At 43.8% G+C, this 14,612-nt stretch overlaps 2 protein-coding genes across 2 annotated transcripts in view; both read left to right on the top strand.

The window, feature by feature from the left end:
• The window catches only part of LOC138974187 (uncharacterized), a 35,864-nt gene extending 35,810 nt beyond the window's left edge, over positions 1-54 (top strand). The window contains exon 16 of the mRNA XM_070346896.1: positions 1-54. This exon is cut by the window's left edge and continues 1,168 nt beyond it. The gene's annotated coding sequence lies outside the window, so the exon portion shown is untranslated.
• Positions 55-10,296: 10,242 nt separating this feature from the next.
• The window catches only part of LOC138974188 (peroxidasin homolog), a 38,084-nt gene continuing 33,768 nt past the window's right edge, over positions 10,297-14,612 (top strand). Inside the window, exons 1-2 of the mRNA XM_070346898.1 lie at positions 10,297-10,481; positions 11,254-11,390. Coding sequence (XP_070202999.1) covers positions 10,418-10,481; positions 11,254-11,390 — 201 coding nt within the window. The 5' untranslated portion in view covers positions 10,297-10,417. The remainder of the gene's footprint in view (positions 10,482-11,253; positions 11,391-14,612) is intronic.

The raw sequence follows: 14,612 nt of genomic DNA, 5'->3' as shown, positions 1-14,612 counted from the left end.
GACATGAACGTCTCCACATTGCTATGAGGGAAATCACGTGTTTTCACATCTACCCTGACCCCCCCCCCCCCCCATGCCCCTCCCCCCCCCCCCCCCCATGCCCCTCCCCCCCCCCCCCCCTCCCCCTCTACCCTGGCGTTTCGTGTTAGATATATGCTCTAGCTTTTCCACTTATAACGCGAAAATCGCCATTCAAAACACGAAAAGTAATTTTGCAGTTACGCGAAGAAAAAGTTTCATAAACAGGGTGATGGGAAATTGACAATCTTTGTTGATTGTAACAGCAATAATTTGAATGTCAGAATTTTTAGAAATGTGTTTAACTACTTTAAATACTCAGTGGAGAAAAGTGCATTTACCAGTAACTGTTCTTTTTTGGTTATCATTTTTGAGGTAAGGGAGAGAGAGAGAGAGAGAAAGACAGAGACACAGACACAGACAGACAAGCAGACAGACAGACTTGTTTCCACATTTGGTAGTTTGTTTCTTTGTAGTCGGTCAAAGTTTTACTTTAAATACTCTGTGCAGAAAAGTGCATTTACCAGTAACTGTTCTTTTTTGGTTATCATATTTAATGTAAGAGAGGGATAGAGAGAGACAAACAGACAGACAGAAAGACTCGAGAAACAGAGAGAGAGACAGAGAGAGGAAAGAGAGACAGAGAGAGGAGAGAGAGACAGAGAAAGACTCGAGAAACAGAGAGAGGAAAGAGAGACAGAGAGAGGAGAGAGAGACAGAGAAAGACTCGAGAAACAGAGAGAGACAGAGAGAGAGGGGAGAGACAGAGAGAGGAGAGAGAGACAGAGAGAGAAGAGAGAGACAGAGAAAGACTCGAGAGACAGAGAGAGGAGAGACAGAGAGAGGAGAGAGAGAAGAGAGAGACAGAGAAAGACTCGAGAGACAGAGAGAGGGTGGAGAGACAGAGAGAGGAGAGACAGACAGAGAGAGGAGAGACAGACAGAGAGAGGAGAGACAGACAGAGAGAGGAGAGAGAGACAGAGAGAGGAGAGACAGAGAGAGGAGAGACAGACAGAGAGAGGAGAGACAGACAGAGAAAGAGAGAAATATGACATTGATTTACAACCCTTTGAAAGAGACTGATGCTGGCGGTGCAGGAAAGGGAGCTAACTCCGATGACGGTCGAGTGTAGAAAACTGATCTTTCTCAGTTGCTGTTTTTTTATGGGAGGGTTTTTTCTCAAAATGTGTTAACTTATCGACCTAAGCATTCTTCGATATCAAAACTCACTGATATTGATTTGATATTGGCATTTGTAAATTCTGAATATTGGGAGCGTATTGTTGTGTTTGAAAGCCATTCTTATGATGTAAAAAAAAAAATTAAAAAAAAGAGGACGTCAATAATTTCCCACACATTATTATACATTTAAATAAAGTTCGTAAACAGCGCTGTAGAGCACGACGTATCCGTCTACAATGTTGCGTAGAATAAGAGCATCAATTTATCAATTTATTCAGCAAAGAAAATCTCACTTAGCACAGACAGCTAGGTGGTGTGTGTTGGGGGGGGGGTGCGTGCGTATGTGTGTGTGTGTGCATGTACGTGTGTGTGTGTGTGTCTGTTTGTGTGAGTGTGTGCGTGCGTGCGTGTGTGTGCGTGCGTGCGTGTGTGGATGGATAAGATTTACAGTCCAGTGAGGTTACCCTCATGGAAATTCGGGCTGCTTTCTCCCCGGGGAAAGCGAGCTGCCATACATACGGCGCTACCCATATTTTTTTTTCCTGCATGCGTGTATTCATGTTTCCTGAGACTTAATGCCGTGTGAGAATTTTTTTTTTTTTACTTTATTCCAAGTCCCACGGGTATTTGATGGACATTTTTATCTATGCCTATACAATTTTGCCATGAAAGACCCTTTTGTCAATCGTGGGATCTTTAACGTGCACACCCCAATGTAGTGTACACGAAGGGACCTCGGTTTTTCGTCTCATCCGAAAGACTAGCACTTGAACCCACCACCTAGGTTAGGAAAGGGGGGAGAAAATTGCGGCCTGACCCAGGCCTGAACACGCAACCTCTCGCTTCCGAGCGCAAGTGCGTTACCACTCGGCCACCCAGTGTGTGCGTGCGTGTGCAGGGTTCCCCAAACGGCTGCGCGTCCCTGCGTCCTGTACGCACTAAAAGCCGATAACACGTACAAGAAAATCATGGAATGGGTCCGGGGACGCACAAAGCCTAAAAAGAGCGGGTCCCTGGAAGAAATAAATTGTCGTTAACGTGCGTACCTTAGCTAGTGTTTTCAGACTGTTACGTCAGCTAAGTGTAGTACAAGCACCAATGCCAATTTCACACGGGAACAACATCGGAAAGGATACTGAAGTCGATGCAGATGTAGCTGGGACCCTCTAAAATTCCATTGAGGGGGTCAATGGATCCTCAACAAAAATTGACAGTAGGGGTCCCGGGACCGTTCGCGAGGAGCCCTGGTCTGGGTGTCTGGGTGGATGCTGGTATTCAATATATAAGCCTGGACGAACCTAATGTTATTCACGAGATCATTAACACGTGAAGGAAGTCTGTGTATAACAACTATGCAATACAAATTATGTCGAGACACCACTTATCACATATTATTTACACATATGCACACAACGTCCATCATCATTGCGCACACTCGAAGACTTAACCCCGGTACGTAGTAACAGTTCCAACATTTATTGAACTGATAATATACACTCGCCTAATAGGCTACTGAGCTTTACTGGCCGATGTGAATGCGTTATATATTGTGTGTAAAACATGTCTGTTTGTCTGTCTGTCTGTAAAAAAATCCATTTCAAACGGCAGAAATTAATATGTAAGCGCCTAGGGCTATATCTAGATTAGGCGCATAAAAAATGATCACAATAATAATAATAATAACATGTGTATCCACACATCAACAAACTCCCCTGACTGGGGTTCAAAATTCCACTTGCAACAAACTTGCTGCTGTACATTCCCCTTAAGCAAGAAACCCTGACCAGGGTAAAACTGTCTATACATGTACAGCCAAACATTTAGCTGTTCTTTTACACCGAAGCAAAATTCCTCTGACTCAGATACAGAGCTATTGCATGCAGGATACTTGTCACGTGGACAGTGTACCATAATGAGCTTCTCTTGCCTGCTTTTTGAAGTTTTTAAACCTCGTTGTTTGTTTTCTTGTTAATCAAGCATTAAAAACAATATACTGCCATGTGGTAAATATTAAATAGATTTTATTTTTTGAGTGTACCATGTTAAAATTAGTGCCATGAGAATGTTTTTTGTAACCGCCTGTTGTAGTATTTAAAATGTTCATGCATTTGCATGAGTGAAACTCTTCCGCCTCAGGGCGGAAATTGGTCAAATAAGGAATTCCCAAGGACTACTTCTCTAGAAGGAGTACTTGGGAATTCCTTATTTTAAAAATCTTTTTTTCTTTCTTTTTTTTTTTTCGCCGGCGATCCGATCTGTATTTCCCCTAACACAGTGACCGGACATCGTTGAGTCTTTGTTTCACTAAGCGCGCGAATTATCGGACTACAGCTTGGCATTTGTTACCATGTTTAATGTGCAAATTTGTGTGTTTGAGATACCAGGAGAGGCCTACTTTTACCCTTAAAAGCCTGATTTTTCGTTTTCTTCCGGGGGGCTTCGCCCCCCTGGTCCCCCTAACAGGGCGTTGCCCCTGCACCCCACCAGGGCCTGGGCGGCCCCTGGACCCCGGCCTCATTTTCCTTATTTTCAATTCTGATCAGTTTCACCCATGCATTTGTTCATTTGAGTTATTTAACATTGCTTTTTGGTTTTGTCCATTTGTCGGACACAACAGTTCGTGCTTTAATTCTAGGGATTTTTGCTCCAACTGATGTCTACTATGCAAACGTTTCACCTTGTGAATGCATTTACAATGATCCTGAAAATGTTGTTTATTTCTTACATTAATTGATACTCTAGCCTACTCACACACACACACACACACACACACACACACACACACACACACACACACACACACACACACACACACACACACACACACACACACACTCATACATACACACACACACACACACACGTACATGCATACACACACACACACACACACTTACACACACACACACACACACTTACACACACACACACACACACACACACACACACACTGACTTGCTCACACACACACACACACACACACACACACACACACACACACACACACACACCCTGAGGACAATTAAGATTTTCATTTGCGTTTTACTTTTACCAGAGACATACATTCTATCTATGTCTCTGCTTTTACAAGCTTGCGTGTGTACTTATAATATTCATGAAATGCTGTAAAATAAAGCCTCCTTTCATGGATTATTTGCAATATAAAACCAATATAAAACCAAATATATTCATGTATCATGATGAGTTTTAGTTATTCTTTGTCAACTTAAAGTACCATCAGCTGTAGCCTGTCAAAAACAGCACAAATGACTTTTTTCTTATTCTTTTGCAAAGTTTGGTGTATAAAAATGTCCCAAACAGCCCTCTTCAACGGTTTTTCAAATCTCTCTAAGAGGTATAACATTTAATAAGTCAATAATTTCGATACCAGTAACAGTGTGGCAAAAGACGATATTTGTGACCCTCCACCACGAAATGAGTCGCATGTCACCTCGGGCAGTTCTGCGCTAGGCTTAATATAAGTCCTGGGAGTGTCTGGGAACAGTGTGAGGGTCACCTTAGTCACAGGCTTATAACTTAAACAGTTTTCGCTCTTTTCTAAAACGGTTTTCAGCACTGGATAGAGCATAAACAACTCTTTAGGAAAATGTAAAAAATATGAAAATCATGCAACGGTGACATGCGACTCATTCCGTGGTGGAGGGTCACATTTGGAAGTGACTGTTGGCTTTGTATGGGTTGTGAAAGAGTGAATACTGTTGCTTTAATCGAGGCAAACTTTCCCACATGACATTATAGACAAGTCGTTTGCAAGGGGTGTGTCTGACACACGTGGACATGGAGCATGTGTGGAAAGTTTGCCTCAATAAAAGCAAGAGTATTCACTCTTTCACAACCAATGCAAACCTGACAGAGTTATTTCCCGCGTTCGTCTTCTGCAATGAACCTGCACAACAGGTCTCCATATGTAGAGACCTGGGCATGGAATGTTTTCTGCAATGAACCTGCACAACAGATCGCCATGTAGAGACCTGGGCATGGAATGTTTTCTGCAATGAACCTGCACAACAGGTCGCCATATGTAGAGACCTGGGCATGGAATGTTTTCTGCAATGAACCTGCACAACAGGTCGCCATATGTAGAGACCTGGGCATGGAATGTTTTCTCTGTCATGTGTGACAAACCAAATACCGGCGTTTGTTTTCTGCAATGAACCTGCACAACAGGTCGCCATGTAGAGACCTGGGCATGAAATGTTTTCTCTGTCATGTGTTACAAACCAAATACCGGCGTTTGTTTTCTGCAATGAACCTGCACAACAGATCGCCATGTAGAGACCTGGGCATGAAATGTTTTCTCTGTCATGTGTTACAAACCAAATACCGGCGTTTGTTTTCTGCAATGAACCTGCACAACAGGTCGCCATGTAGAGACCTGGGCATGAAATGTTTTCTCTGTCATGTGTTACAAACCAAATACCGGCGTTTGTTTTCTGCAATGAACCTGCACAACAGATCGCCATGTAGAGACCTGGGCATGAAATGTTTTCTCTGTCATGTGTGACAAACCAAATACCCGTCACCTGTAACAGCAATTTTAATATCTGTGTGTAACAACCACACTTCGCAAAAATCTTGTACTGGTGTACTAAAGGCCTTGCTTATACTTTCATTGAAAAATCATTTGTTAAAGTTATGGCGCAGCGTTTTTGGCAAGACAATGGGGCAATTACCATGACAAATTTGTACTTTGAATACACATTAAATTTAAAATGAACAGAACCTTATGTGTTGAATTTGTTCTCTATCCTGCTGTGACCTGTTTTTTGTTGCTGAAGAAACACACACACACACACACACACACACACACACACACACACACACACACACACACACACACACACACATATATATATATATATAGAGAGAGAGAGAGCGAGGTTACAACACGAGTGGTTTTTTATATGGTTTGTATTTCAGTCAAGACCCAGCAGATGAATATCAAGGGACTCACGAGCCTCTGGCGAGTGAGTCCCTTTGATATTCCCGCTGGGTCTTGACTGAAATACAAGCCATATAAAAAATCACGAGTGTTGTAACCTGTATATCCCATGAAGATCTAAAATACAAAGTGTGACGGAAACATCAAGCTTTAGTTGTCTGTTCAGATGAGGCACATCTGCACATACCTTATTCTGAAGGCACGTCTGTTGCATGATCTATGTCAAGTCGGTGCATAATGGTGGCTTGGTTGTCCCCGTCAGTTGAAAGCCTCTTACGCGGATTTGACTGAATACCGTAAATTTGGATCGTTTGAAAAAAATGTTGTTTTTTTTACCATTTTCAGATTTTTAATGACCAAAGTCATTAATTAATTTTTAAGCCACCAAGCTGAAATGCAATACAGAAGTTCGGCCTTCGTCGAAGATTGCTTGGCCAAAATTTCAATCAATTTGATTGAAAAATGAGGGTGTGACAGTGCCGCCTCAACTTTTACAAAAAGCCGGATATGACGTCATCAAAGACATTTATCGAAAAAACGAAAAAAGTATCCGGGGATATCATTCCCAGGAACTCTCATGTAAAATTTCATAAAGATCGGTCCAGTAGTTTAGTCTGAATCGCTCTACACACACACACGCACAGACAGACACACAGACACACACACACACAAACACACACACATACACCACGACCCTCGTCTCGATTCCCCCTCTACGTTATAACATTTAGTCAAAACTTGACTAAATGTAAAAAGCTCGTTGTAATGCTTATGCCACAACCCTCGAAAAATAAAATTTGATTTGATTTGATTTGATTTGATTTGATTTGATCTCCCTCCACGCTCTCTCTCTCTCTCTCTCTCTCTCTCTCTCTCTCTCTCTCTCTCTCTCTCTCTCTCTCTCTCTCTCTCTCTCTCTCTCTCTCTCTCTCTCTCTCTCTCTCTCTCTCTCTCTCTCTCTCTCTCTCTCTCTCTCTCTCAGTCGCTCAGACATCTATGTGAAATGGGCAGGGGTTTGTGAAATGTAATTGTCTTGACCAAAACGATGTCAGACAAGGAAGTGTTCGTGCTTCAAAGCAAGGCTACAGTGCAACAGTAGGCCAGTGTCATCACCCTTTTATGCAAAAACAAGACAACTTGAACATTGAAATTTGACCTAGATCGTATCTTTCCGAAGCGCAGTCGCTCAGACATCTATGTGTAATTTGCAGGGGTTTGTGAAAAGTAATTTCTCTGGACCAAAACGATGTCAGACAAGGAAGTGTTCCTGTTTCAAAGCAAGGCTACAGTGCAGCAGGGGGGGGGGGGTCATCACACCCTTTCATGCCAAAACAAGACAACTTGAACATGCATTGAATTTGCTTCTCTTTACCTTTAATCAATGGAAATGGAAATACATTAAATGTTCTAATTTTCGAAAATGGTTCCAACAAAAGTCACCTGTTGACTGACTTCACTTATTGGCTGTGACCCCACAAAGCCACGTTTAGTCATTACACGTAATGACTAGAGATTTTAGTCATTACACTTGCGCTCGGAAGCGAGAGGTTGCGTGTTCAGGCCTGGGTCAGGCCGCAATTTTCTCCCCCCTTTCCAAACCTAGGTGGTGGGTTCAAGTGCTAGTCTTTCGGATGAGACGAAAAACCGAGGTCCCTTCGTGTACACTACATTGGGGTGTGCACGTTAAAGATCCCACGATTGACAAAAGGGTCTTTCCTGGCAAAATTGTATAGGCATAGATAAAAATGTCCATCAAATACCCGTGGGACTTGGAATAAAGTAAACAAATTCCATCTCACACGGCATTAAGTCTCAGGAAACATGAATACACGCATGCAGGAAAAAAATATATGGGTAGCGCCGTATGTATGGCAGCTCGCTTTCCCCGGGGAGAAAGCAGCCCGAATTTCCATGAGGGTAACCTCACTGGACTGTAAATCTTATCCAATCCAATCCAATCCAATCCAATTACACGTAATGACTAGAGATTTTAGTCATTACACGTAATGCCCGTGAGAAACAGTCATTACACGTAATGACTAACATTTAGCTCGATTGACTGTAACACATATAGAGACATTGACATCACTGATGGCTGACAGTATGCCTGTGAATGAGGACAGGGAAGTATATTGTATTTCCCTTACTTCTCCATTGTACAAAACATGGCTCGGGATTCATGCGGTGCGGGGGGGGGGGGAGACAGAGACGAGTTGCCTAAAGCAAAGCGTATCAAAGCGCTCGAATTGCACCCACGACAAACAACCGTTGCTTGGGGCAGTGCGGAAAAAGCGCGCGCGAAGTGTTCCGCGACCAGCTTTTGGGTGTGTTCCTGTGCTCCTGGTCGAGGTAGCCCCAAGAGCAGTCACACTGACACCGGTCCCAATATCAACCAGGTGGCACACCACCAGGGGGCACACCACCAGGGGGCACACCACCAGGGGGCACACCACCAGGGGCCACATCACCAGGGGGCACACCACCAGGGGGCACACCACCAGGGGGCACACCACCAGGGGGCACACCACCAGGGGGCACACCACCAGGGGGCACACCACCAGGGGGCACACCACCAGGGGGCACACCACCAGACTACAGGTCCCCCAGTCCCGCACTGACTCCCACAGAACATCGTCAACATCCTCTGGAATACCATCCCACAAGAGGCTGTGAGCGCAGACTCCGGCCCCGAGGCCTTCAAGACCATCGTTGAGGCCTGGCTCCAAGGCGCGAGCCCATAAGCACCCCCTGTCAGAATCCACTCCCTCTGTTCCCCCCCCCCTCCCCTCCGCATTAGATTCCCCTACCCCTGCATTAGATTCCCTCCCCCCCCCCCCCCCCCTCATTAGACCATGGAGCTGTATTATCAGAGGTTATCAACAAACAACTTCATACACCGAGGTCCTACCATGGAGCTGTATTATCAGAGGTTATCAACAAACAACTTCATACACCGAGGTCCTGCCATGGAGCTGTTTTATCAGAGGTTATCAACAAACAACTTTATACACCGAGGTCCTTGGGAACATCCCAGGTGCCTTACGTAAAGAGCGAGCAATTTTCAAAGAAATAATTTTGTGGATTGTCTCAGAGACAATCGGACCGTGGTGCGTTTTGGCGCTAGACCTAACTTTTAAAATCTAAATAATAAATTGACAGCTTGTTACACAAACATTCTTAAATCATAAAAGAATTCTTTTTTCATCAAGACAAGATCAGTACAATTCGAAATTTTGAAAGTTTGAAAAAAGAAACGCCCGGAAGCAGGGTCACGCAAGGTCGTGGTTCTCGTAGCAGACGACGGTTTATGCCTATCGCCAGTTCCTCTGAACAGTCAAAAGCCATCGCGAGAGTTCTTGGGAACCACAGCCGTTTGTTTCGTGCATAGTCAGAGGTACATAATAACGTGCTATTGCAGATAAGCTCACAGCGAGTCGCATTCAAATTACTAACTGACGACTGCATTGTGAAAAAGGAAACTGGATCACACGGGTTCACGATGGCTCAGGGGTAAGATAAACCACGCAAAAATAAATTCTTTGAAAATTGCTCGCTCTTTACGGAGGGCACCTAGGACGTTCTCAAGCGGTGAGTGTTTAAATGAAAGGGTGTTTGTACTGTGTGTAAAAACCTGACAGTATCTGTGATGGTTTACGGGAGGCTTACTGTGCCTTTAAACAATGTTTTATTCCGAAATCCGAGGGTGGAGTATATAGTACAACAGAAACAATTAGGTCCAAACAAGAGAGCGTGTGCCTTTAAATGAGAGGAAGTCTTGAACGGTGGTCTGTAAAAGGGGGACTAACAGCTTTGGGCAATAACAAACGTATTCCGTTTGCAGATGTATTGCGCAAGAACTATATAACTGGGGCGGACGAGAGGGGGTGCACAGGGTGCACGTGCACCCCCCCCCCTCCAGCAAAAAAAAAAATTAAATTGGAAAGCTGATTCTATGACCATTTATATGTTCAAATGGCACCAGATGGCACCATTTTGCTTCTTTGAGCCAACATTTTTTCCGGGGGGGGGGGGGGGCATGCCCCGGACCCCCCTAGCAAATTCGGGCGCTTCGCGCCCATCACATTCACTTTCGATTCAAAGTGCACCCCCCCTTACAAAGCAACTGATCCGCCCCTGTATAATAACTGTGTCCCGGAAGTTAAATTTCCTGCGTTGTGCGTGGACGCTTTTCAGTTCATACTTCAACCTCATTAGAGGAATGAGTACCCGTGATTTGCACTGAGTGGAGAGAACATGGAATGCTTCAAGATCTGGATGATTTGCGCCGCTGTTTGTGTGTTGGATTCGGTTGTTCTTGGTAAGTGGAGGAACGATCAGAAAGTGGTGTAACTAAACCACAAAACAACAGAATCAGTCGAGAAGTTTATTTCAGTCTTTGAAATGTTGTAAAAGGTGTTTTTTTAAATGTCCAACGTATTGCGTGCAAAGTTCTGTTTATGCTGATCGATTTGCTCGTCTGTTTGTTGTTGTTGTTGTTGTTGTTGTTGTTGTTGTTGTTGTTGTTGTTGTTGTTGTTGTTGTTTGGAGTTATCGTTGTGTGGGGCGCTTATGCTTTGTCCGGCTCCCACACGATTGGCCGATTTAGTTTTGCACCATAGGGCTTACATACACTTTTAATTCGAGAGGATAAAAATGTCTTTATTGTGCATCTCCGTATTTGTATATATTTGTTTGTTTGTGTGTCTGTCTGTTTGTCTGTCTGTCTGTATGTCTGCCCAGGGCCGGACCAAATGAGTTGTAAGGGGAGGGGGGTTCCTCCTTTTTTTTTGGGGGGGGGGCAAATCAGCGAAGTGGCGAAGCTGCAGGCGCGCGAACTAGGGGGGTCCGGGGGCATGCTCCCCCGGAAAATTTTTGAAAAACGGTTAAAATCTGTGCAATCTGGTGCATTCTGGGCCTTGTTTTGAGGGTTAAGAGCAGCATTGTTTTGGTGCTAAAACTAGTAAAAGCCAAAGCAAGGTACATGCTTTTTCCAGGGGTGGGGTTCCGGAACCCCTGGAACCCCCCCCTGGGTCCGGCTCTGCAGTGCCTGTCTGTCTCTTTCTGTCTCACTCATACTATTATCCTTACAGAACAAGCAGTTACGTCATGCGAAGGACCGACGGTGATTAAAAATATGACGTCATGGTATGTAAATGCGCTGTGCAACGTACAGGAAGCGAATTCTTCGCGAGACAACTACTCCTGTCAACTACTGCGAAATGCAAAGGTAATAAACTGATGCTTTATATTTCAGTTTACACAAAACGAATTCCTTTGCAATATTGGGATTACCACTCTAGCAGAGTTTAGCTTATAAGCCATCAGAAGCATATTATACGAGGGTCAACTGATAAGTATCGGGCCCGACCAGGAAGGAGTTGACTTACGAGTCTACACAAAGTTTACATTTCAACATTGTCCCTCCGGACTTCCACACACTTGTTCCATCTGTGCATGAGATCCTTATTGTCGTTGCTGCAGACGCCTTTGTATTGCAACCGTTGGAAGTCCTCAAAAGCAGTCATGACGTCATTGTCCGTTTCGTAGTGCTCAACCCTGAGGTACTTCTTCATGTTTGTAAACATATGATGGTTTGAGGGTGGCATATCTGGCGAATACGCCGCATTAATGATTTATTACCATGAAAACCAAGGCCTGTTGGGCAGGGTCGTTGTCTTAACGGAGCAACATCCCTTTCCGGGGCGTTCCTCGGTGCTAAGCCTTGATATGCTATCTTAGCTGACTCGGAAGTATGAAATAGAATTTACCGGTTACTGTCTCATCTTTTGGAACTAAGTCCAACAGGAAATACCACTCTGCGTCCAATAAAACAGATGCCATCACCCTTTTTTTTTTTTTTAGGGGAAATGACCCTGACCTTCTTTAGGTGGGTATAACCTTGATGCCCCTGCTGCATGAACAGTTGATTGGTTTCAAGCTGAAAGTCATGTACCCTAGTCTCATCATCAAAAACAAATCGGGACATAAAATCCTCTCGACCTTTCGATCTGCCTCAAATAAGTGTAAACTGTCGCGTGCCATGTTCAATCTGAAGTGCTTCTGTTCTGGTGTAAAAGTTTGAGGACCTACCTTGCTTAAACTGTCTTCATAAAAAGCTGTCTGCACAGAATACTCCAAACTCTTTCATGTGAGATGCCACGTGTATCAGCAATGTAATAGATGCCCATTGGTTAATTTTACATCACCAGCGCGTTGACAGCATCAACGGTTTCTTGGGTTGTGAGTAATGTGACCGTTGGTGGTCTTCCACACCGTTCTTCATCTTAAAGGCTTACTAACTCGCTCCCGTGTTTACGATGTGTAGTTTGCCCACAATCGATGTCAAATGCATCATAAGGCCATATAATGACGATATGTCGCAATGCGCGGACCATATACATGCATTACAGCTTGTTCTAGCCTCTGAAAAAGTGAGGATGTCAACAAAGACGCGGAGTTATTTCCCTTGCGTCAACGTTACCTCTGTTGGCAAATCTATAAATAGGACGATCTAGCTAGATCAAAATAAAAATTCAAATATCTCAACATTTAAGGGGTCCTAGACCACAATATCTTGCAGGGAACTTAATTTAGCATGTCTCCAGCTGGGGGTAAAGCAATTAGCGTGAATAGTCATCAGCTTTCTATGCCTTTAAATGGTTTTCCTTCCAAGCCTGAATTCCGCTGACCACCTTATTACTGTGGTCTATAAAGGGGATCCCTGCCAAACGTTTACGTCAGGTCATTATGAATTTCAAGTTGGCTAAATATTTTTCTTTGCAAATATTGGATCACTGAGTTTTGTTAGTTTTCTAAAATGTGGGGTTATGGTAGGGGAAGGGCTCCTAATATGGACCACTTTTTGTTTCATGCTGATAACTAGCTTGTTTTCTTGCGAAGACGTTTCATTTTGTGTTTGGTAGTCCTTCTCTCTTAGGTGAACCGTTAGGCCTAATTAGAGTGAAATAGCTTTGATAGACATTGACCCTGGTGGTCCATATTAGGGGACTCGTACATACTTCGAGATTTTGCTATTACTTTTTGTTTGCAGTAGAAAATCGGGGTCAACACTGCTAAAATGTAACATATACGGTCTTAGCTGTCATATATAGCAACTTTTGTTTGATAAAAGCTTTGGCTGTGGACAGAAACGAGTCCGTTTTAGGCGGCAAATTTAGAGTGAACGCTGCCAAACGTGAACAAAAGAGAAAAAGCCTAACGGTTTTGAGATTTGTGTTTCTGCAACTGTTTTGACATGTGCAAGTTATCCAGAGAGGGTGAATACAGCGAATAAAACTTTTTTGAGCGCTCTAGCGCCGTTAGTTTGTCAGAACAGGAGGTGGTCCATATTAGGAGCCGGTCTATATTAGGAGCCCTTTCCCTACTTTGAGAAACCAAGGCACACAAACTAACCGGTGAAAGTACGTATTATTTTGCATGTAATATTCAAAAGAACTTTTCTTAATTCATGCCAAGTTTTAAATGTCTAAGTCAATTCCTTCCTGGTCGGGCCTGGTACTTCTCAGTTGGCCCTCGTATGTATGCTAACATAATGGTGTCCTTTTATTTAACACTATGCCTAGTATAAACACGATGTCGTCACTTAATAACGTCACTCTATTACGTCACTTTGAAGTTCTTTTTGTTTGTTTGTTTGTTTGCTTAACGCCCAGCCGACCATGAAGGGCCATATCAGGGCGGTGCTGCTTTGACATATAACGTGCGCCACACACAAGACAGAAGTCGCAGCACAGGCTTCATGTCTCACCCAGTCACATTATGCTGACACCGGACCAACCAGTCCTAGCACTAACCCCATAATGCCAGACGCCAGGCGGAGCAGCCACTAGATTGCCAATTTTAAAGTCTTAGGTATGACCCAGCCGGGGTTCGAACCCACGACCTCCCAATCACGGGGCGGACGCCTTACCACTAGGCCAACCGTGCCGGTGTAACACGAAATTTTTACTCCACGAAAAGTTTACTCCGGAGTAAATATTTCGTACGAAATTCTTACTCCGAGTACACTTTTCGTACGAGAAAAGAACTCCCCAAGGCACGAAAAAATTACTCCCTCCACGAAATTTTTACTCCCCATTTTTATATTTAGTCAAGTTTTGACTAAATATTTTAACATCGAGGGGGAATCGAAACGAGGGTATGGTGTATGTGTGTCTGTCTGTCTGTCTGTCTGTCTGTCTGTGCGTGTGTGTGTGTGTGTGTGTAGAGCGATTCAGACTAAACTACTGGACCGATCTTTATGAAATTTGACATGAGAGTTCCTGGGTATGAAATCCCCGAACGTTTTTTTTATTTTTTTGATAAATGTCTTTGATGACGTCATATCCGGCTTTTCGTGAAAGTTGAGGCGGCACTGTCACGCCCTCATTTTTCAACCAAATTGGTTGAAATTTTGATCAAGTAATCTTCGACGAAGCCCGGGGTTCGG

Source organism: Littorina saxatilis, linkage group LG8 (assembly GCF_037325665.1).
Source record: "Littorina saxatilis isolate snail1 linkage group LG8, US_GU_Lsax_2.0, whole genome shotgun sequence".
Taxonomy (NCBI): domain Eukaryota; kingdom Metazoa; phylum Mollusca; class Gastropoda; order Littorinimorpha; family Littorinidae; genus Littorina; species Littorina saxatilis.
The sequence above is the reverse complement of the archived record's forward strand: the minus strand, read 5'-3'. Positions and strand labels throughout refer to the sequence as shown.